The sequence below is a fragment of the Cucurbita maxima genome, unplaced genomic scaffold (assembly GCF_002738345.1).
Source record: "Cucurbita maxima cultivar Rimu unplaced genomic scaffold, Cmax_1.0 Cma_Scf00017, whole genome shotgun sequence".
Taxonomy (NCBI): domain Eukaryota; kingdom Viridiplantae; phylum Streptophyta; class Magnoliopsida; order Cucurbitales; family Cucurbitaceae; genus Cucurbita; species Cucurbita maxima.
In genome coordinates, this window is record NW_019272033.1 from 1,665,562 (window position 1) to 1,687,052 (window position 21,491).

The following is a 21,491-nucleotide window of genomic DNA, read 5'->3' on the forward strand; positions in this document are numbered from 1 at the left end:
GGTCGGGCAAGCGGCTTGGCTTGATAAAAAAGTCAACTCCAACCATTTATTTGTTCTCCAACACTTATCTTAAGAAAAGATCTCTTGCAAGATAAGTCTAGTTTCGTCAAGAAATTACTTTTCTCATTGACTGCATAAACTACTTGTTAATGAAATAAAGTCAAAACTAAGGCACTAGGTATTTCATAAGACATAGATTAATAAAATCAAATGTTAAGCCATACAATTTTGCATTTTCACACATTGTTTATATATATCAAAGTGCGAGGAAAAATCCAGTACGTGATCCATAAAAAAGTTCACAAGTGCCGAGTTGGTCAATTTAAAAAAAAAATTGTTTACCCACAAATTTTTATAAATGTTTAAAATATTAATTTTTAACCATCAAAATCTAAAAACTAAAGGGTTATTGAGAAGTTTATCATGTTTATAATTTGTATATAAAAAAAAATAACTTAACTATGTCGGGTGAAATCAAAATTTCGAGCTTCATGATCACTTTCTACTTTCTTAGGTTGGAAATTTCCACCTTTTGTTACTATTTTTTTTTCAGTTTAACAAAGGTCTTGTACACATAGTTACGAGTTTTATTGTAATATTTTTTTTTCTAAATATGACAACAACACTAATTTGAAAAACAAAACATGCCGCAAATAGTACCTCTTGGTAAAATTACCTCAAATGGCTTAGTAAAATTACCTCAAATGGCTTAGGAGCGAAACCATTTTGGAGACGTAAATAAAAAAGTATTGACCGTTACTCAATTCTTTTTACTGAGTGCTTCAAACGCTCCAAATAGGGTTTATTGTTCGGGTTTGGATGGTAAAATTTTGTACACATCACTACAACTTTTCTTGGATGGGTAATTTGGAGTACATAGTTAATTAACTGCAGCAACCTCCATTCCGGCTAAAGTTTTACCATTGCTGCACTGTGCGTTAAGTAACATTTCGCACATCGGCTTTGGCGGCACGCCTGAGAATTTTAAAACTTCATTCGAATTCCGTCTTTTTTTTGGCGCGGAGACGCTGACTAGATCATAGCTGGAGTTTCGCCAAGGTTTTCTCGATTGCTCATGAATGGCGTCCGGCTCTCCTCCTTCGCGCATCGACCAGGTATTCTTCCACTTCAATCTGTATAGAAAATACCCTAGAGGCTAGAAGTACTCACGAACACGAATTTCATTTGACTATTTCGTAATGTTTCCCTCAAAGCATGTTCAATCTTTGTGGCAAAAAATGGATGTGCATGTTCTTCTCGCTGATTCCGAGGGAATCTTTTTGGTCATTCCTTTCCTCCTTCCTGTATTCGTTGTTTTCTGGTTTTCTACTGGGGAAAAGGCATGGGGAGGATTATACTGCGCTATGTTTGTGCTTTGGATCTATGAATAGGGGAAATATCTACTTGGCTTCTGAGAAAATTAATAAGAGGACCAAGACAGTTCTATTTACGAATTTTTGTTTTCAATTTAGATTAATTAGAGGTCGATTGCAAACTTGTTGTCGATTATTGATGGGATGTGATACTATCTGTGTTTCTGAACATAATGATTTGATCATTTGGACCTATCATTTTATTCCAATTTTAATTGATGGGTGACATCTAAGTGATTCTTATGCGTGTGGGGTTCCTCTACTACGTACAGTTTTATGCTTCAAAGAAAAGGAAACCTCTTACTCCCAGTCTGAAGTCTGGGAGTTACGACAAGGATGGAAAAAGGTCACTTGAAGGGTCGCCTGGTACCAAAGGTACGTTGGACAATTACCTGGTGACCTCACAGGACCTTGGCAACGATAACCCATCACATTCAGTTCGGGAAAACTTGTCTGGGCAAGACCCAGTAAAGCGAAACCTATTGTTGAAAATTAATAACTCCTCTAGAAATGAACATGAGGAACCCACTTTGTCGAGAGGACACACTTCTGAAGCAACTGAAGGAATCAAGAAAAGAACTCTGGAAGACTCATACGAGAACAGAAGTTCAGCAGTCAAATCTATGGCAAGTGATTGGGGTGTCACACCGTGCATGGAGAAACCAGAGCTTAAACAGTTTGCAGCTGATTTCTTGTCTCTGTACTGCAGGTATATGTAAACTCTAGTTCGTTAAAATAACAAAGTCGTTTTCGTTTTTAATGTTCAACTAATAGTATAATGTTATGGCCCTATTTGTAGCAGTGAACTACAGACGACTGTTAGTTCGCCAGTAGAGCAAAAGGTAACTTTTAAGAGGCATTCCAGTCCATCTCTACTAGAGGGGGAGGCTAAATTACCGAAGAAGTTGCATTTGATGGCGGGTCCATCAAATGCCAAAGGTGAAACCAATTCCTCAAGTGCATTGAGTGATGGAAACAAGCAGTCCAATTTTTTGGTAGAAACTGGGGTATATTTTTTGGCTTCTTCTGCAAAGTTGTGATTCAGCCTTCTTTTATGGACTTATATATTTATTTGAAAAATATGATATCCTTTCTCTGTATGTCTATTATGGCAGGATACTGACAATCACCATCCTGTTGCGCTTAAGGCATGCCTGCAGAAATGCAATAAAGCACCTATATCACCTTATTGTTTGACTGAATGCAGAACACCAGGCTTGTCGACTGCCAATGCATGTTTTCGTGAGACGCCCAAGTCTGGAAGCTCGTCATTTTCTCCTGGAGAAGCTTTTTGGAAAGAAGCAATTGTGTTTGCAGATGGTTTATGTGCTCCTAGCATTGACCTTACCAGTTACGATGCTGAAGGATCTAATCCTGTAGAGGGCCAGAGTAATACGAAGAAACTCCTATTACCAGGGGAACCCACTCAGAAAAGGTTAAAAGGGCAGATTGGTGGAGGTAGTGGTGGAGTCCGGCTTGGGGAACCTGGTGCTTCCATAGTTTCGCTGAGGAGTGATTTGAAAGAGTTAAATAGAGAAGTGTCTTCACTTCCTGTTAAGCATTTTGACTTCTCGGCTGATGATAAAAACTTGGTTGAAAGTACATCACCTTCTTGTGCTTCAAATGAATCTAAAGTTCATGCATATGAACTTAATGAGCAGTCTGATTGTCGTTATACAACTCATGACAGTCCACCAAAGCATAATGAAAAGATCTGTGACAGAGATTCTCTTACAAAAGAGAAGATACATGAAACGAAAGTAACTTCGTCTGTTCCAATAGGGACTGAAGCAAAATTAAATATATTTAGTCCCTCTGATAGTATCACATCAGACACAGTGGTTCATGAACTTAGGGCTTCTACTGTTCAGGATTTTAAAGAGGGAATGACACCTTCAAGTTCAATAAGACATAAAGATTGGCTGGATCTAAGTTACTGGCTGCCTCGTGAAATTTGCAGCATTTATAAAGAGAAAGGAATCACAAAACTGCATCCTTGGCAGGTAGTGTAAAGTATTAAAAAAATTTATAGTGCTTCCTTCGCAAGTGTATAAAGATGTTTGGAGTACGTGGAATCCCTTAAGTTCTTGTTTTGGACTCCATAAAATTTATCATTTTATACCCCAAACTTTTGTTTGTTTTTAGTTGACTCTATGAAAATAGTACATTGTTATAGATGGTACTTTTTGCTGTATGTCTGTATATTGGTAGAATTACTTCTTTTAATTCTGCTTCACTTTTACAGGTTGAATGTCTTAATGTAGATGGTGTCTTGCAGAGAAGAAATCTTGTTTATTGCGCATCGACCAGGTATTGTAATTTAGCGTTGACTTTTTCTTTTTTCTAGAGTGTGTTATTATTTTGATTAAAAAATTTATAGTATCCAACAATGGCAGAATAGCTGTTGCAGACTAGCTTGTAGTTTTAAGGATCTTGTAGGGGTGTCATTTTCATAACCGACATAATTTCTAAGGTAAGCCTTTTGAAACCTTAGCTTTGGAGTTTTTCCCAACCTATATACCTTACTAATAGACAAAGGAAGCTTACATTTTGCATAGAAATGGTTTTCTTTTTGGCAGTTATTTTGAAATATATATATTAAAATTTTTAAAACAAATATTCAGTGAAAATATTTTGCATAAGCATAACTCATTTAGTTTAGTTTTTTTTTTTTTTTGGGTGCTCTTTTGGGATGATTTATACTTAGTAGGGATTGCAAACCAATGATGGAGGGAGGCTCTTCCACGTCTCCCCTTGTGTAGAAAGGGATGCTTTCGTAGCAAGCTAGCTTCTTTGAATTTTTGGGTTCGGAGGAATAAGATGGTCCTTTAGGGTGTTAAGGGTTTGGAGCACTACTCATTTCGATATCTTCTTTTGAGTTTCAAAGAATAGAAAATCTTGTAGGTGTATCCTTCATTTGAATCGTTAACGATGTATGTCACTTCCATTCTCCTCCACAAAATTCGGTTGTTGATTGTTTTAAAAATTGAATTAATCATAAAATTAATCTTTAAATTTTTATTAAATCATGTAAATGTTCTTTATTCTCTTGTTTTATTTAATTTGTGTATGCGAACCTTTTGTTTTTAGAAACAATTCAAGTAGTTTTCATTTGTAAACTATTGGCTTGTATATGGTAAGTTCAAGTGCTTATAATCTCAACACTTACAAGCCATTCAATTTCATTTTTAAAAAGTTTTAGAATAAAAGCATAAAGTTATTTGTAAACAAGTTTCCCTTACACGAGTAGTTAGTGGTATTTTCTTTGTAAGTGCGTGGCAGAGGAGTTGGATTCTCTGTTGTGGAGATATGAGTTCACTCTGTTTGTTTGAAATTATTTTTGGTTACTTTATCATAAGTAGTTTTAAAGAACTAGGCAGTGAGATGCATCATCTTGGGAGTACGTGTAAACCTCAGCCCACTCTAATGCCTTTTCGGCTGCCTACCTATTGTTAAACCTTTCTTTTTATCTAGTTTACTTTGTTGTTCTTTCACTTTTCCTAATGAAAGTTCAGTTTCTCATCAAGAAGATCATAATGCACACATTTTTATGATAAGGTAATTATAATTAAAATACTTATAATAACAAATGCTAACAACAATACTTCTGATCTTACCCTATGTGTTTCTTAATTTGTCTGTATCTTCTGCAGTGCTGGAAAAAGTTTTGTTGCTGAGATTTTAATGTTAAGGCGGGTAATTTCAACTGGAAAGATGGCACTTCTTGTACTTCCATATGTATCAATTTGTGTAGAAAAGGTGATCTATGACATTCAAATTCAATAAACTATGCAGATAAAATAATTCTGTCAATATTTTTATCCTTAAATTTGATAACTAAATGTTTTATTTGCAATTTCTAATTGTTCTAGGCCGCGCATCTTGATGTTCTTCTTGAACCTCTGGATAAGCATGTGCGTAGTTATTATGGAAATCAAGGTGGTGGAACGCTTCCCAAGGATACTTCTGTGGCTGTTTGCACAATTGAGAAGGCAAACTCTTTGATAAACAGATTGTTGGAAGAGGGTCGTTTGTCAGAAATTGGAATTATTGTGATAGATGAATTGCACATGGTAACTAAGAAAATCAATATGAAATTACAAATTCTCGATGAAAAATTTGGTATGTGGAACGGAAATAGAGGAAGACTGTTCTTGTGTATAGCCTATGGCAATTCCTTTGGTGGATTCTTTTAATATTTTTCTCCTTACTATCTGGCCTGTAAGTAAGTGATTATCGATATGCTAGCCTGCTAGCTCAATATTTCATGAGTACATGAATTTCCAACTTTCTTTAAGAGACCAATTTGTAGTTAAGCTATACCTTTCCACTCAGGGCATTCACCTGGATGATTCTTGTTTTGTTGATAGGTTGGGGATCAGACGAGGGGTTATCTTTTGGAACTATTGTTGACAAAACTTCGTTATGCTGGTGGTGAAGGTAATTCAGATTCTAGCAGTGGTGAGAGTTCTGGGACAAGCAGTGGCAAGTCAGACCCTGCTCATGGTATTCAAATAGTTGGCATGAGTGCAACCATGCCAAACGTGGCAGCTGTTGCAGATTGGCTTCAGGTTAGTGAAATAGTAACCCTTTTATTAAAAAAAAAGCTAATATGAAATATGATTGTTGTAGAGGAAACATGCACTAGTATTGTTTGTGCTGTTGTTTAGACTCGTGTAGATGCTGGTTGTTCAAATGAGAAACATCACGTGACTTTTTGCATGTGTATGGGAGTGCTTTTGATTAAGAAGTGCTTCTATTACAAGAACTGAAAATTTTATTTTAGTGCTTGGTATAAGTACAAGTATGGATGTAGAAAGAACCCTGTGGGAGATGATATAAGATGTAGACTATAGAGAGATTAGCAAGGGAAAGATACATTCGCATATTTCTTCCTAAATAAGTAGAGAAACCTTAAGGAAGAAGAGAGGTGAAAACCCACTCGTATTAATCCTTGCATTTCAAGAAGTCTTGTACATGTGTGAAAATTATGCATTAATAGTTTTATAATAAAATCCTAATAGAGAGTCTAAATTGATTTAGAGTTTTAGTTGACTCAGTTATTAACGGGATTTGAAGTGATACAATCTCTAAAGTTTAGGTATGTCTGTCAAATTCTTTTTTTCCCCAATAAAATATTTTCAAATTTTACTACAAGAAACTCTTTACAATTTATATACAAGATTTCAGTTCTTAAGTGGTTTGGGGATTGACTGCAACAGTTATACCTTGTGAAAAATCTAAAGGCTTGGCTCTTGCATCTTATATGTCAGACTACTCCATTGTTACTTTGAAAATTTGCATGCAGGCAGCCTTGTACCATACTGATTTTCGACCTGTTCCTCTAGAGGAGTACATTAAAGTTGGGAATACCATTTATAATAAAAGTTTGGACATTGTTAGAACAATCTCAAAAACAGCTAATCTTGGCGGTAAGGATCCAGATCACATTGTAGAATTATGTAATGAGGTATGGTTTCTTTTGATTTGTTCAGTAGTACTTGTTCCTAAATTTATATTCAATAATTAATTTTTAAACTGTATTTTAGGTAGTTGACGAGGGTCACTCAGTATTGATCTTTTGCTGTAGTCGGAAAGGATGTGAATCAACAGCAAAACACGTGTCAAAATTCCTCAAGAAGTTTTCTGTCAAACTTCATAATGAGAACAGTGAGTTTGCAGACATTTCTTCGGCAATTGATGCGCTGCGAAGATGTCCTGCTGGGCTGGATCCTATATTAGAGGAAACCTTTCCATCTGGCGTTGCCTACCACCATGCTGGCCTTACTGTATATTCATCATCTCTTATACCTGCAATTACATCGTATTGTTGATCATCCTTTAATTATTTATTACTTCTCAATAGGTAGAGGAAAGGGAGATTGTTGAAACATGCTACCGAAAGGGTCTTTTGCGTGTTTTAACTGCTACATCTACCTTAGCTGCTGGAGTTAACCTGCCAGCTCGAAGGGTCATTTTCCGACAACCCAGGATTGGACGAGACTTTATTGATGGTACAAGGTACAAGCAGATGGCTGGTAGGGCTGGCCGTACTGGTATTGATACCAAGGGGGAAAGTGTAAGTATTCATTCTTTAACTGAAGCGCCAGTTTTTATTAATATGCTGATTTATGAACGTATTGTATCAACTGACCTACTCTACCCTACCTCTTCTTTTTTTATTCGTTGTATTGAAACATTTTCCTTCTGTTAAATTCTTCTTTTTTCCTGACATTTTTCTTCAATTCCATTTGAGCAGGTACTCATCTGCAGACCAGAAGAGATTAAGAGAATTAATGAACTTCTTAATGAGAGCTGTCCACCACTGCAATCATGTTTGTCTGAAGATAAGAATGGAATGACTCATGCAATTTTAGAAGTTGTGGCTGGTGGGATTGTTCAAACTGCTACTGATATTCACCGATATGTAAGATGTACTCTTCTGAATTCTACAAAACCATTTCAAGACGTGGTTAAATCAGCACAGGAATCTCTTCGGTGGTTATGCCATGGAAAATTTCTTGAATGGAACGGAGATACCAAGTTGTATAGTACCACGCCTCTTGGACGTGCATCATTTGGAAGCTCTCTTAGTCCAGAAGAATCACTAGTAATAAATCTCTCCTATAATTCCACCACCAGTCCCTATCGTGAATACACGTGTTACAAAATTACCATTTACTGTTAAGTTTTCATTTGTTTCTATCAGTTAATTACTATGTAGCCCAAATAGTAATTAAGTGGACTAGAAGGCTTTCTAACTGATTATTTTATTTTGAATCTTTCCTTAGATTGTGTTGGATGATCTTTCAAGGGCCAGAGAAGGATTTGTGCTTGCATCTGATCTGCATTTGGTGTACCTAGTCACGCCGATCAATGTTGATGTTGAGCCAGATTGGGAGTTATATTATGAACGGTTTATGGGCCTGTCTTCTCTTGACCAGGTAAGGTTGGTTACTTTGCTAGTTTAGATCCCTCTCAAGTCATCAGAAATTTACAATTAGAGTCTAGTTTTTGGATCAGATTAGGTTCTTAATCCTCTCTACAATTAAGTTCTAAGATATAAGTTAATTAAATGCAAAGTAACATCAATATTTTAGGCCACATTTCAGTGACATTACCACTACCAGAAAATTTAGATGTTTGGTGCTAAACTTAGATCTCTTTTTTCTTTTGTTATCTTTGCCAACTGGAGCTGTTAGAATTTGTTTCCTGGCAATGAGAGAAGATTTGTTCTCTCCTTAAATATCTCATTTGAGACCAAGTGACGTTTAGTGTCCTACAAAAATTAGATTCAAATTTAAGTACTCTTTCTGGTGCCTATTTTAGTCTATTAACGCTTTCCCCACTTCCATCTCTCTTAAATTCTTTCTTTATAATGCGTCCTTCATTCTTTTCTGTAGAGTTGCCAAGTGCTTCGCTATTGAATAGATGATTATTCACACGTGAAATTTCTTTCGTCAACAGTGAACTCTGTCAACTTTTCTTCCATTGCTTCCAATCTGTTATCCATTTTCTTTTAATGCAATTATTCCCTCGTAGATGGAACTGCTCTAATACTACCTGTGTTGCTTCCCTTTGGTAAGCATTGGCTACGAAATTTCAATGGTCAACAGCCAAAAAAAATTCAATTTAGGAGGATTCTGCTGCAAAATTCCACTTGGATACTGCTCTCGCTCTCTCTTTCTGTTATGTTTTGCTAATTTACATGCCCGCAGATTCCTGTCTCTCCCCAGTTAATAGTCTATTAACCCTCTCACTTTGACAATGGTACAGGGACTTCTAAGTTCTTTCTGAGTTCTCACAGTCGCAGCCCCTTTTTACCCTGTTTCCTATACGTAAAATGAATTGAGAGTCTATCGTTATACAAGGTCTTTATTTCTAAATATTTGTAAGGAGGGACTTGCTGGGTTCCTGTCTACTTGTTTAGAACAGATAATATATATGAAACTACATGTACTACTTACCTCGGTAGTCTGTCAGACCTCTTGAGACCTCACTTTTTGGTTGCCCAACTTAGCGTGTTGAAAAATTTCAAAATTCTTCTGTACTATTTTTTTAAAACTAGAAACAACTTCTTATTGATATAATGAAAAGGAATAAATGTTCTAGGAATACAAACTCTCAAAGGGAGTGAAAGATAAATAATACTTACAGTAAATACAACCAAATAGAGATTAGCCATGAACATAAATAAACACTTAAAGAACAAAAAAATTTCCCGAAACTTCGTTTAAAAGACTTAAAGAGCTTGCAAATGAATGATGAAACTATAAATAAGGCATCCACCAAATGCTGAGAGCCGATAGCATCTTCAAATCTTCCAAAGAAAACCAAGAATGGACCACCAACCAACAAAAACCTTTTAATATCCATTGTAAAACAACCAATTGAAAGAAGCTTTGCAAGAACTATTAACCAACTGAAAGAAGCTTTGCAAGAACCATCAGTAGCTAAGAAATAAAAAATCTCATGCAAGTTTGTTGAACTCTCTTCCTCATATTTTACTTTATACTTCTCTTCTAATAATTATGTGAAATGTAAATGCAGTCTGTTGGGAATCGAGTTGGAGTTACAGAACCATTTTTGATGCATATGGCACATGGTGCACCAGTTCGACGTGCAAACTTATCACGAAATGGTGTCAAGGGTTTACATACAAAGCGTGATGAACATGGGTGTATGTATGGTGACAGACCTTCAGAGGAGCAAACTATTCGAGTGTGTAAACGGTTTTATGTGGCTCTCATCTTGTCAAGACTTGTTCAGGTGTGTGGATGTGCAGTTAATCTTGAATTTATGTCTACATGATTGGTAACTTTAATGCTTTGCTGTTCCCTACATTATAAAAATAAAAAACACGAATACCTCTTTTCTAAATCACCTATATATACAGAAACAATAAAATTCTTTTATTTTTTCTTCATCTCAACAGCTGAGCCAATAAATTACATTCCTTCGCTTTGGTTATTCATCTTTCAATTTAGCCCAGTAATTGAACAGTTTTTGAAAGATTTCCACCTAATTTAATTCTTGCTGGTTCTGAAGGAAACTCCCATTCCTGAAGTTTGTGAAGCTTTTAAAGTTGCCAGAGGGATGGTTCAAGCATTACAAGAGAGTGCCGGAAGGTTTGCATCTATGGTCTCCGTATTTTGTGAGAGACTTGGATGGCATGATCTGGAAGGTTTGGTAGCCAAGTTCCAAAATCGTGTATCATTTGGAGTTAGAGCAGAGATTGTAGAACTTACTAGTATTCCATTCGTTAAGGTATTTTTCTGTTCCTTTGAATTTTCTTGTCAGCAGCAGTGTAATGTTATTTACTTCAAGCACTTTGTTTCCAGGGTTCTCGTGCCAGAGCATTCTACAAAGCTGGTTTGCGGACACCTTTAGCAATTGCAGAAGCCTCTGATGCTGAAATAGTTAAAGCTCTTTTTGAGTCTGCATCATGGACTGCAGAAGGTGAGCTTAACGAGACACTATTATTTGTTTGTGCTGATTCTGGTTAGCAGGGAAAATTATTCTTGATATTACGCAATTTTCTCACCCAAGGAGTTTGTTCAAATTTTGTTGTTGATTTCAATGGGAGGGAATAATGACTGTATGAGGCAATCTAGTATCAAGGAGATTATTCTGATTGACCCTCTATTTATTGAAGATATTAACCTACTAAGTAAACTAACGGAACAACAAACCAAGATCAACAATGAAAACAAACGCAAATCAAAATTATAAATTAACTCCTAGTTACAGTACACCAGCCTTCCTGTCTATGAACTTGGGTTTAGTCATAGTTGTTCTCAACTCATTACTAATTAGTTATGACATGATCTTGGTAATATGCTGTCTTCAACACATGCTGCAAAACAACCATTATTTTTTTCTGATAGAACACAGAAGTATACTGAACAAAAATATTATATAGCAAACATGAAGATATGGGGAGTTACATGACCTGAGAGAACTCCATGTAATACATAAGGTAAGCTCACAAGCTAGATATTTTACATTCTTCACCCACCAAATGTGAAAAAAGTTCACCTTATCCAAAACAACAGTTTAAGCAGCAATCGATCAAGTAACAATTAGCTCCATGCATTGTACTTAAATATGCGCACTTGATACTCTAATGGTTTTACACTTAGTTGTAGTGATTATTTGTTGAGTCATTAGGATTGCGTAGTGTGAATTCCTTTTATATTCTCTTACTTTTCATTTATTTTCAGATTCAAATGACTTTATTCTGGGAGATTAAATGATTTTTGGTTACTGTTATAATCGTTGTTATCTTCCTCCACCTCCAAAATTTTAATATTGAAGTTGACTGTATAGAGAGTACAGCACAAAAACGGATGCATGTTGGAATAGCAAGGAAGATTAAGCTTGGTGCTCGTAAAGTTGTCCTGGACAAAGCTGAAGAGGCAAGGATTGCTGCATTCTCGGCTTTTAAATCATTGGGGTTTATTGTGCCACAAATTTCTCGTCCCTTGTCAGCAAGTGCAGTTGGAAATATAAGAGCACAAGTGGCTGCAATTGTTCCCTCTGAAATTGATACTTTTAACAGAGTTGTTAGCACAACACAAATGGAGCATGTTTCAACTAAGTCTTGTGTTGGAGGAACTTCCAGTTCTGAAAAAATAGGTGGAAAGAACCTGAGTGAAACAGGAGCAATTTCTGTTGAAGCAAAACGGCCCACGTTTGGTGTTGAAAATACAATGGTGAAGGTTGAAGGGTCAGCAATCCAGGAGGCAAACAGTGTTGTTGACTGTGCAAGAAAGGTAGATGTTGTAATCGCTAATCAAGTGGAAAAAATTAATGATAAAGATGCTCAGAGGGAACAGTGTAGTATTAAAGTTTTGCATCCTCCCAAAAGAGACGGTCTTTCTATGAAAGGTCCTATCCATGCAGTTAGTACATCTGGCGGATTTGAATCTTTCTTGGACTTGTGGGGTGCTACCCAAGCATTTTATTTTGATCTTTATTACACCAAACGATCTGAAGTGAACTCTGTTGTCCCCTTTGAATTACATGGAATAGCTATCTGTTGGGAAAATTCTCCGGTCTATTATTTGAACCTCCCAAAGGATTTGTTGTGGCCCAAGACTGGAAAAGGTTGTTATCCGGATGACAGCACACCTGGTGACCAGTTAGATGTTTCGCAATATGAACATTGGTTTGAGATATTAGAAAAGAGATGGAAAAAGATCAATGAAATTTTTGTGAAAGAGAATGTCAGAAAGTTTGCGTGGAATTTGAAAGTTCAGATTCAGGTACTTAAATGTCCAGGAGTTTCTGTCCAGAAATTGGGTTTATTGAATTCTGCTCGACGTAATATGGATCATAAACTTGTAGACGGTTCATACCTACTGCTATCCAGTGTTCACATCAGCAATGGAATTGATATGTGCATTGTAGCTTGGATTCTTTGGCCAGATGACGAGAGAAATTCAACCTCTAACCTAGAGAAGGTATGACAATGAAATCAACTAAAGCAAAAACATAACTTAAAAATAAAATTTTCCTTTTGGTGTCTATCATTTTTCAATCAAGATTACACATGATGAATTGTCTAATATTTGATGATCTTTAATCTTCAATTGAAATTGTAATGGTGACGAAATAGGAAGTCAAGAAAAGATTATCTAGTGAAGCTGCTGCTGCTGCTAACCGAAGTGGCCAATGGAAGAATCAGATGAGAAGAGTAGCCCATAATGGTTGCTGTCGGCGTGCTGCACAGACACGAGCTCTATGTTCCGTTCTCTGGAAGTTAATAATTTCTGAAGAGCTCTTGGAAGCTCTCAACAAAATAGAGATTCCATTGGTAAATCTTGTTTTTTGTTTTGTGGGCATTTTCCTGAAGGGAAGATGACATTAAGAGTTGATTCTTCAAATGCCAATAAAAATTTGAGACAGAAGCTGTTAGTGGGTTTAGACAGAACTTGTTTAACCATTGAAATTTTTGTAGGTAAGTATTCTTGCTGATATGGAAACCTGGGGTATAGGTGTTGACATGGAGGGATGCATTCGGGCCCGTAATTTACTGGGGAAAAAACTCAGGTGCCTTGAGAAGGAAGCTTATAGGCTATCTGGCATGACCTTCTCCCTGTACGCAGCAGCAGATATTGCTAATGTTCTATATGGACATTTGAAGCTCTCTATTCCAGAGAGGTTCAACAAAGGCAAACAACATCCAAGTACTGACAAGCAATGTTTGGACTTGCTGAGGTACTAACTTGATTCTTATAATTTTTATGCTTGCATGTGAAATTGATAATAAATGCCAGGATGCAAGTTATGGTTGCTATCATTGTTTTGCACAGAAGTAAGCTCTGATTATCTACTGATATGGAACAATAAACTTTGATGTTGTTCAACCTCTCCGTTTTTCCTTCTAACTCTAAGCTAACAGGAAGAGACCTCCAATATTGTTGTGCCTTCAAATATGATTTCCCCTTTACAATACAACATAAGAGGCTCTAGGCTTAGCATTTGAATTCTGAATTCCAGGTCCTTGAATTGTGGGCTCCATCGGATTTCTTTCCTCATATTTCAATTAGTAGTTTTTTACCATATCCCGCAAAGTTGACCATCCTCTTTTATAGGCTAGCTGCCATCCTCTTGTGTCTAGTTTGCCAAGCATTTGATACAGATCTTATATTTCAGGAACGAACACCCTATTGTTCCAGTCATTAAAGAGCACCGGACATTGGCGAAGCTTTTTAACTGTACTTTGGGATCCATTTGCTCACTAGCCAAGCTCTCTGCAAGGACACAGAAATACACGCTACATGGACATTGGCTCCAAACATCCACAGCAACTGGTCGGCTTTCCATGGAGGAGCCTAACCTTCAGGTATGGGGTCTTTATTCCTCCTTTCCATATATTGTTGATGAAGTTAAAAATGAAACCACATGCTAAAGTTGGGATTAATTCTTGGAGTGCAGTGTGTTGAGCATGCGGTAGATTTCAAAATGAATGAAGATGATGTTGATCATTGTAAAATAAATGCTCGTGATTTTTTCATCTCTACTCAGGTATTTCCGTTACTGTTTACTAACCTCTTAAGCATTTACGGTGGATGGGAGTTTTGTCTCCTTTTTTATTTTATTCATCAATGAATTTTGTTGTTTCTCTCTAAAAAAAAACTCTTCTGGAGCATTATGGTTCTTTTTGGGGGGCCATGCTTCACATACATTATATATAGCATTCTGTAACAAGAAACTAATACCAAGAATCCTTGTTCACTTTTTTCTGTCCTACACTTGTGATAATCCTGAGTGTGGATAGATACACGACCCAGTTTCCTTCTAAGTGGGTGTCTTTTGAGTTTTTCGCTTAGTCCTTTTTAGTTTTGTATCTTTCTGAATAGATCTATGATCCAAAAGAAGATGGAAAAGTATTTTATAGAAATATGACATTGAGGATAAAATTGCTTCAATGTTTACTTTACGATTGCAATTTGGGGTCTGGCAATTTTGTATGAAAGTGTCCCATCGGTCTTTCTATGAGCAAAATGTATTTATCATAATTTACTCCTTAAAAACCTTACTTGGTTTTAATCTTGTAATAATGATATAAAATGGTCTTCGTGGTCCATGATATTTTGCATACCATTTTGCCTATTAGCTACTAGCCCACCTGGTTAAATTATGAATAATGTACAAAATACAATTTACTTAATGTTTGTGCATGAAATGGTGATGATTGTGAACTAAAGGTCCTCTATTCTCTGTGCAACCTTGGTTGAGTAAGAATTTTAATATACGTTGTAGGAAAATTGGCTGCTCTTATCGGCAGATTATTCTCAGATAGAGTTGCGGCTGATGGCACATTTTTCAAAAGACCCCTCACTGATTGAACTTCTCAGCAAGCCTCATGGAGATGTGTTTACCATGATTGCTGCTAGATGGACAGGGAAGACAGAAGACTCCATTGGATCTCATGAGCGAGATCAGACCAAAAGGTTGGTATATGGAATCCTTTATGGAATGGGCGCCAAATCACTTGCATTACAACTGGAATGTAGTAGAGATGAGGCTGTGGAGAAAATTCAAAGTTTTAAAAGTTCTTTCCCTGGCGTGGCTTCCTGGCTTCATGAGGCGGTTGCATTTTGCCGTCAGAAGGGGTAAATCTAAATCTTATTGTTCTCTTTGGTGTTTTTCTATTTTCATTTGTTTAGATAAATGCTCATTCTAAATACTAGGAGATTGCCTGTCAGATCCCATATCAGTAGGAGAGGGAACAAAGCACTTTTTATAAGGTATAGAAACCTCTCCTTAGCTGTGTTCTAAAACCCTGAGGGGAAGCCCAGAAGGGAAAGCCCAATAAAGACAATATTTGCTAGCGGTGGGTATGGGCTGTTATAAAATTGGGGAGTCCCACATCGATTGGAGAGGGAAATGAGTGTCAGCGAGGATGTTGGGCTCCGAAGGGGGGTAGATTGTGAGGTCCCACATCGTTTGGAGAGGGAAACAAAGCACTCTTTATAAGGGTATGGAAACCTCTCTCTAGTAGATGCATTTTAAAAACTTGAGGGAAAGTTCATAAGGGAAACCCCAAAGAGGACAAATGTGTTAGCGTGGGCTTGGACTGTTACACTGCCTGTAAATGGGTCCTCAACTTAACTTGTAAATAAATTTGTATGTGAGAGTGTATACTGAAGCACGTACATAACTTGTAAATTTGTATGTGAGAGTGTATACTGAAGCACGTACACTTGCTCTGGATTTCTTTTCGCTTTTCTGCATCATATTTTATATTACTTTTTTTGTTCAGGTATGTTGAAACTCTTAAAGGAAGAAGACGCTTCTTGTCAAAAATTAACTCTACCAATAGCAAAGAAAAATCAAAAGCACAGAGACAAGCTGTGAATTCAATTTGCCAGGTATTTCTACCTTCCTTTCGTGTGATTACTATTATTCTCTTCTGATTTAAAAAGGATTGTGTAATTATGTGCTACTGGTTTTGCTTTCACTAGGGTTCAGCGGCTGACATAATCAAATTGGCTATGATCAACCTTTACTCCGTAATCAGATCCGATGCTCCAGATCTTACAGAGTCACCTGCAGCTAACAATAATATATTGAGGGGTCATTGTCGAATTGTATTACAGGTTCATATGCAGTTTCCATTTTCAAATTACTTAACCTTTTCAGTTGCCATGTTCGTTACTGTCTATTCCACTAAATGTAGAATCAGTTTCAGTAATTGCGAAGATTTTTACTCAGGTGCATGATGAGTTAGTGCTGGAAGTGGACCCTTCCGTCGTTAAGGAGGCAGCAGCTTTGTTACAGAAGAGCATGGAAAATGCTGCCTCCCTTCTGGGTAAAATAAATATGCAGCCGCCCTTGCATTTCTCCTTTTTCTGCATTCAAAATGTTTATCTTATCACAAGATCTTTAAATGTGATTCTTTTCAGTTCCTTTGCAAGTCAAACTGAAAGTTGGACGAACATGGGGTTCTTTGGAGCCATTCTTGCTTGATCACTTCAAGATTGATGACCTTGTAACTGGATCTTGACCACGCAAAGGAATTTCCAGATAAATGGACCAAGGTCTGTTTGTTATAACCATATAAGATTCATCTATTCCAGCAAATTCACCAGAATTGAACATTAATTAGATCATCTGATAGAACTTTTCTCTTGGTTTCTTGGTTCAAATTAATGATTCTTTTTTTCTTGTTGGACTGAAAATGTTCTTAGTCTGATTGAACTTAAAGGGTTTCAGATTCTCCAGCAGAATGCTTTGTGGAAGCAATAGAAGACCTGGTCTCAAGAAGGAAAAGTGCTTGCCATGATTCTGAGACCTTTTATCCAATGCTTCAATCCACAGTTTCTTTTAGTCAGCAGCCACCAAAACAACCGATCAATTCACTGAAAAATCTGTTGTATGGTTGCAAAGTAAACGGATAGTCTGCCTTCGACACACGATCGAGTTAACACCTCACATCGTTCTTCTGCCGCTGTTGCCTTTCCTTGAAGTCATCTTTCAGCTTCTGAGTTACTTGAGTTGATTTGTCGGTCGAGGGAAGAAGCATTGTTCCTACCATCTTCTAATGATATCCTGCCCATTTGAGACTGTATTGGTAATATCCTCTCCACACAGCGGTAAGAATTATGCAAACAACATACGCAAAGAGGAGCTGCTATAGAGTGACAGCAAGAACCCGGGGGCACCATACTTTGTAAGGTACACATATCTATCTTTCGAAGAAACAGCCGCATTTGGTTCCTCATTTGATTTGAATGGTTCACTTTTACCATTTCCAGTACCTGCTCAGTCAGTCATTCTCATGTCGTTGCTGCCAAATTTTTGGCATCCTTGTTCGCCATGGTATGCAGTTTGCCCACCATTTCCATAAACTTATAAATTCAAAATGGAAACGTTTCGCTGTTGCATTTGGAGATGAGTTTTTTCAGTGAACTCCAATGCCTGTCTCTCTCTGCCCCCTTTGAGTTCTCTTCCTTTTGGCACCCTTTTTTCTTTTGTTTCAAATTGTACATATTCATAGTGTTCCTTTTCAATTATTTAATAACTTCTCATTCTTGTAATGTGCCTTTTTGTTAATCATTGAGCTATTAATGCACCTTCCCTTTGTTCATTTTCAACTGTATTGCTTTGTTTTGCAAGTAAAATGTTATCATTATGTACTATAAATAATAATATAGAAGTTTATTTTACATGTGGGAGGGGGAAGGCGCGGGTGTAACTCCATTGTTTGAGGTTTTTTTAGCTCAATTGCTAGAACATAGATCGAACCATCAACTTAATAATAGAAATATCTGTTTTCTTGATTTTTTAATTGGTCAGAGCATTGCCTTGTCAATGCGGAAGTTGCAGAGAGCATCACCTTGTCAATGCGGAAGTTGCAGTCGCCTCTCACACCCTGTGAATGAGTTTCGCTCGAAGGATGTACAATTCAATTTCGGTAGTAATATTCCCCCTCCCCTCCCAAAAAAAAACTATACATGAGAGTTTCTATGTTTTGAGAAATATTTACCATCTGAAAAGAGAAAAAACTAGAGTTAAATTGGATACTCGATGGAAGGTTGGGAAGCAGTCACTAGAGACATTCAAAAATCTAGACCTAAAAGATTTGGGTTTGATTTTTTTTTTAGAATAATACAAATGTGGCAGGTAAAAATTTGAACTTTAGACCTAAAAGAAAGAAATACATGCCTCTTGTGAGTGAGTGACCATCTTTATAGGCAAGATTTAAAAGATTTGATACGTACAGCAAAAGAAGGCCCAATAACCATCCTTCTTCGGCCTTCATTTTTCTGGGCCTTTTGCTCGAACTGGATTTAAGTTACAATTATAATATGAAATAAAACCACTTGCAATTTATATTTAATTATAATATGGAAATAATGTCCTTTTTTTTTTCATTTTTTTATTTTATTTTATATTATAGAACAGAGTTTTGAGATATATATTTGGTTAACTACAATTCATTTAAAAGTTCATTATTAATATTTTTATGTTCGCTCTCATAAATGATAACATTTGGAACTATTTAAAAAAAAAAATCATAGACAAAGGAATAATTTCAACATTCATACACTATTATTCAATAAAATTTGTGAAAACTATTCTATCAAACTATGTAACACGACATTCAGTTAATGATCGAAGTTATTTAGATTGTATAAAAATATAGAGTAAAAAATACAATGAAAATAGTAGTAGACAGACAAAATATGATCCTTTGAAATATGTAAATTCGAGCCTAACTCAGAAAATAAAAACACCAATTATAATTTGGAAGATCAATGACTAGATTTTCGTCACTTGCACTGTTGTTGAATTCCTTTGCTTATTTCCCTTTCTTTTCTCTAGTGGGTCGATAAAAAATACATCCATTACTATTTCAAAAGTCAATGGTTATTTTCTCTATTTTAAAAGATTATGAGAATCTCAAAAGATCATGCTTCTGAGATCATTAGAAATTCTTGAGATTTAGGGTTTCTGCTAATAACTTCAAAAATATTTTTCTATATTGACAATATTAAATTCATATATCGTTTCTTAACATTCTATTAAACGGAAGGTAATTTAAAAATATATACTTTTTAGAAGTGGATATCAATAGAAATCTCAAATTCCAATATAAATTTTATAAAAATATTGATGAAAATGTTGATAAAATTTTGATATCAAATTATAAATATAAAAATTCATAATTTTTTTTAAATGAATAAAATAAGTCTTTTCTAATTTTAAACCAATTAATTATTTTTTATGATATAATAAAATTGGTGTTTAATTATTAAATAAAACATTTGCAACAGTAAATACATGATTGGACAAGACTTTAAAGAGAAGGATAATATATATTTTTTAAAATGATTAAAAATGGAATAAAAAAAATGACAAATTATTTGAGGTGATACTACATTTAACCTTTAAATCTATGAGCAGCATTTTTGAATAAAAATATCCGACCATATCGCTGAAACTATATTATATATCAAATATATATTAATATATCTTTTGTTTTTTGGAAGATTCTCATGATATATTTAATGGTGTAAACTTTATTGTATAATGGTATATTATAAAGTTTGATTATTATACAAAAGAACGGGCAAAAGGGGCTTGTAAAAATGCACTTTTAAGGCATGAAATTATTATTCTTATTATTATTATTATTATTTATATATACGCACGAATGTCTAATCAAACTTTATGGTAAGTGAATAATACACTAATTTAAATTCATATGCTTGGAAGCTCTCCTTTGAAATTTTAAATTAATTAAAGGGGCTGAGGAAAATTATATTTTATTTTAATACATATTTTATTCTTAGGCCAAATATATTAATATTAGTGAGAGTGAAGAAAAGTGATTCTATACAAAATAATAATAATAAAAGAATAATTAATATGTGGCATAAAGTATTTAGATTGTAATTTTAATTTAAACTTGAAACTATATATATATATATTGTTAGACGAACACGACTCTCCACAATGGTATGATATTGTCCACTTTGAGCGACTCTCCACAACACTTTGAGCATAAGCTCTCATGGCTTTGCTTTGGGCTTCCCAAAAGGCCTCATTCCAATGGTGGAGTTAGTATTCCTCACTTATAAACCCATGATCAACTCCTAAATTAGCCGATGTGGGACTTTCATCATCCAACACTTCCCCTCGAACAAAGCACGCCTCCCCTTAATCGAGGCTCGACTCCTTTGGAGTCTTAGTCATTTTTGTACCTTCGAGGAGGCTTGACTCCTTTTGGAGTCCTTTGTTCGACATTTAAGGATTTGTCAATTGTCAATCTATTGACACGGCTAAGTTTAGGGCATGGCTCTGATACCATGTTAGACGAACACGACTCTCCACAATGGTATGATAAGTTTAGGGCATGGCTCTGATACCATGTTAGACGAACACGACTCTCCACAATGGTATGATATTGTCCACTTTGAGCATAAGCTCTCATGGCTTTGCTTTGGGCTTCCCAAAAGGCCTCATTCCAATGGAGTTAGTATTCCTCACTTATAAACCCATGATCAACTCCTAAATTAGCCGATGTGGGACTTTCATCATCCAACTTATATGACAAATATCCAAAATAAACATTATTTAAAAAAAATGAAGAAATTTGTAATTATTTTTGTCTTTCTCAAAGAAATAAATTATGAATTTTGTGGGGATAATAATATTTGATGGGAATATAAAGTAATGCTCAAAAGGGCTATTAAAAAGCTATCTTTTGAACTTATTTTAGGGCAACTTTGCAATCATTAAAGTGTGGAAACAACTTGAAAAACTCATGGTTCTAAATTCTAAATCTCGACTCTTGGCGTATCCGATATGGAAGGAGGAGGACGATTGTCTCTTTTTTTTGGTGCAACGAATATGTAACGGTGGAAGATCGAAACTTCAACATTAACAAAACTAATACGCGTGCTTCCTTCCTCTACTGAATTATGTTTAAACAGTAAATATAATTATTTTAAAATTATATTAAGAAATGTCTAGCTCCACCACGGAAGAGAGGGATTCTAAAACCCGAAACCCTAAAGATAGGGACAAAAATCATAGATAAGGGCCGACACGATATATAATGAGGGAGACAATTGTTTTTTTTTTTTTTTTTTTTTTTTT

The 21,491-nt window shown here is 35.7% G+C and overlaps 1 protein-coding gene across 7 annotated transcripts; it reads left to right on the forward strand.

Moving 5' to 3' along the window:
* Positions 1-864: 864 nt before the first annotated feature.
* On the forward strand, positions 865-17,958 carry LOC111491713 (helicase and polymerase-containing protein TEBICHI). Of its 7 annotated transcripts, XR_002719743.1 has the most exons (28): positions 865-1,115; positions 1,646-2,082; positions 2,173-2,380; positions 2,489-3,376; positions 3,619-3,683; positions 5,027-5,132; positions 5,246-5,446; positions 5,744-5,944; positions 6,682-6,843; positions 6,923-7,162; positions 7,240-7,452; positions 7,633-7,983; positions 8,165-8,317; positions 9,924-10,142; positions 10,422-10,640; positions 10,715-10,832; positions 11,703-12,838; positions 12,994-13,191; positions 13,336-13,595; positions 14,034-14,223; positions 14,316-14,405; positions 15,144-15,496; positions 16,147-16,255; positions 16,349-16,483; positions 16,599-16,695; positions 16,790-16,924; positions 17,075-17,561; positions 17,642-17,958. XR_002719743.1 is itself a non-coding variant. In XM_023140704.1 (27 exons), the coding sequence occupies exons 1-26, from the start codon at positions 1,080-1,082 to the stop codon at positions 16,888-16,890; spliced, it is 6,486 nt and encodes a 2,161-aa protein (XP_022996472.1). In that variant the 5' UTR covers positions 865-1,079; the 3' UTR covers positions 16,891-16,924; positions 17,075-17,958. The 7 variants fall into 7 exon arrangements, 6 of the variants coding, with proteins under 6 accessions (XP_022996472.1, XP_022996475.1, XP_022996474.1 ...); XM_023140704.1 differs by having other exon boundaries at positions 17,075-17,958; XM_023140707.1 differs by having other exon boundaries at positions 17,092-17,958.
* The last annotated feature ends 3,533 nt before the right edge of the window (positions 17,959-21,491 follow it).

Coding starts and splice junctions, on each gene's coding strand:
- LOC111491713 (XM_023140704.1), top strand. CDS start 1,080: ATGGCGTCCGGCTCTCCTCCTTCGCGCATCGACCAG. Junction 5,945..6,681: donor CTGTTGCAGATTGGCTTCAG/GTTAGTGAAATA, acceptor ATTTGCATGCAG/GCAGCCTTGTACCATACTGA. Junction 13,192..13,335: donor ACAAAATAGAGATTCCATTG/GTAAATCTTGTT, acceptor AAATTTTTGTAG/GTAAGTATTCTTGCTGATAT.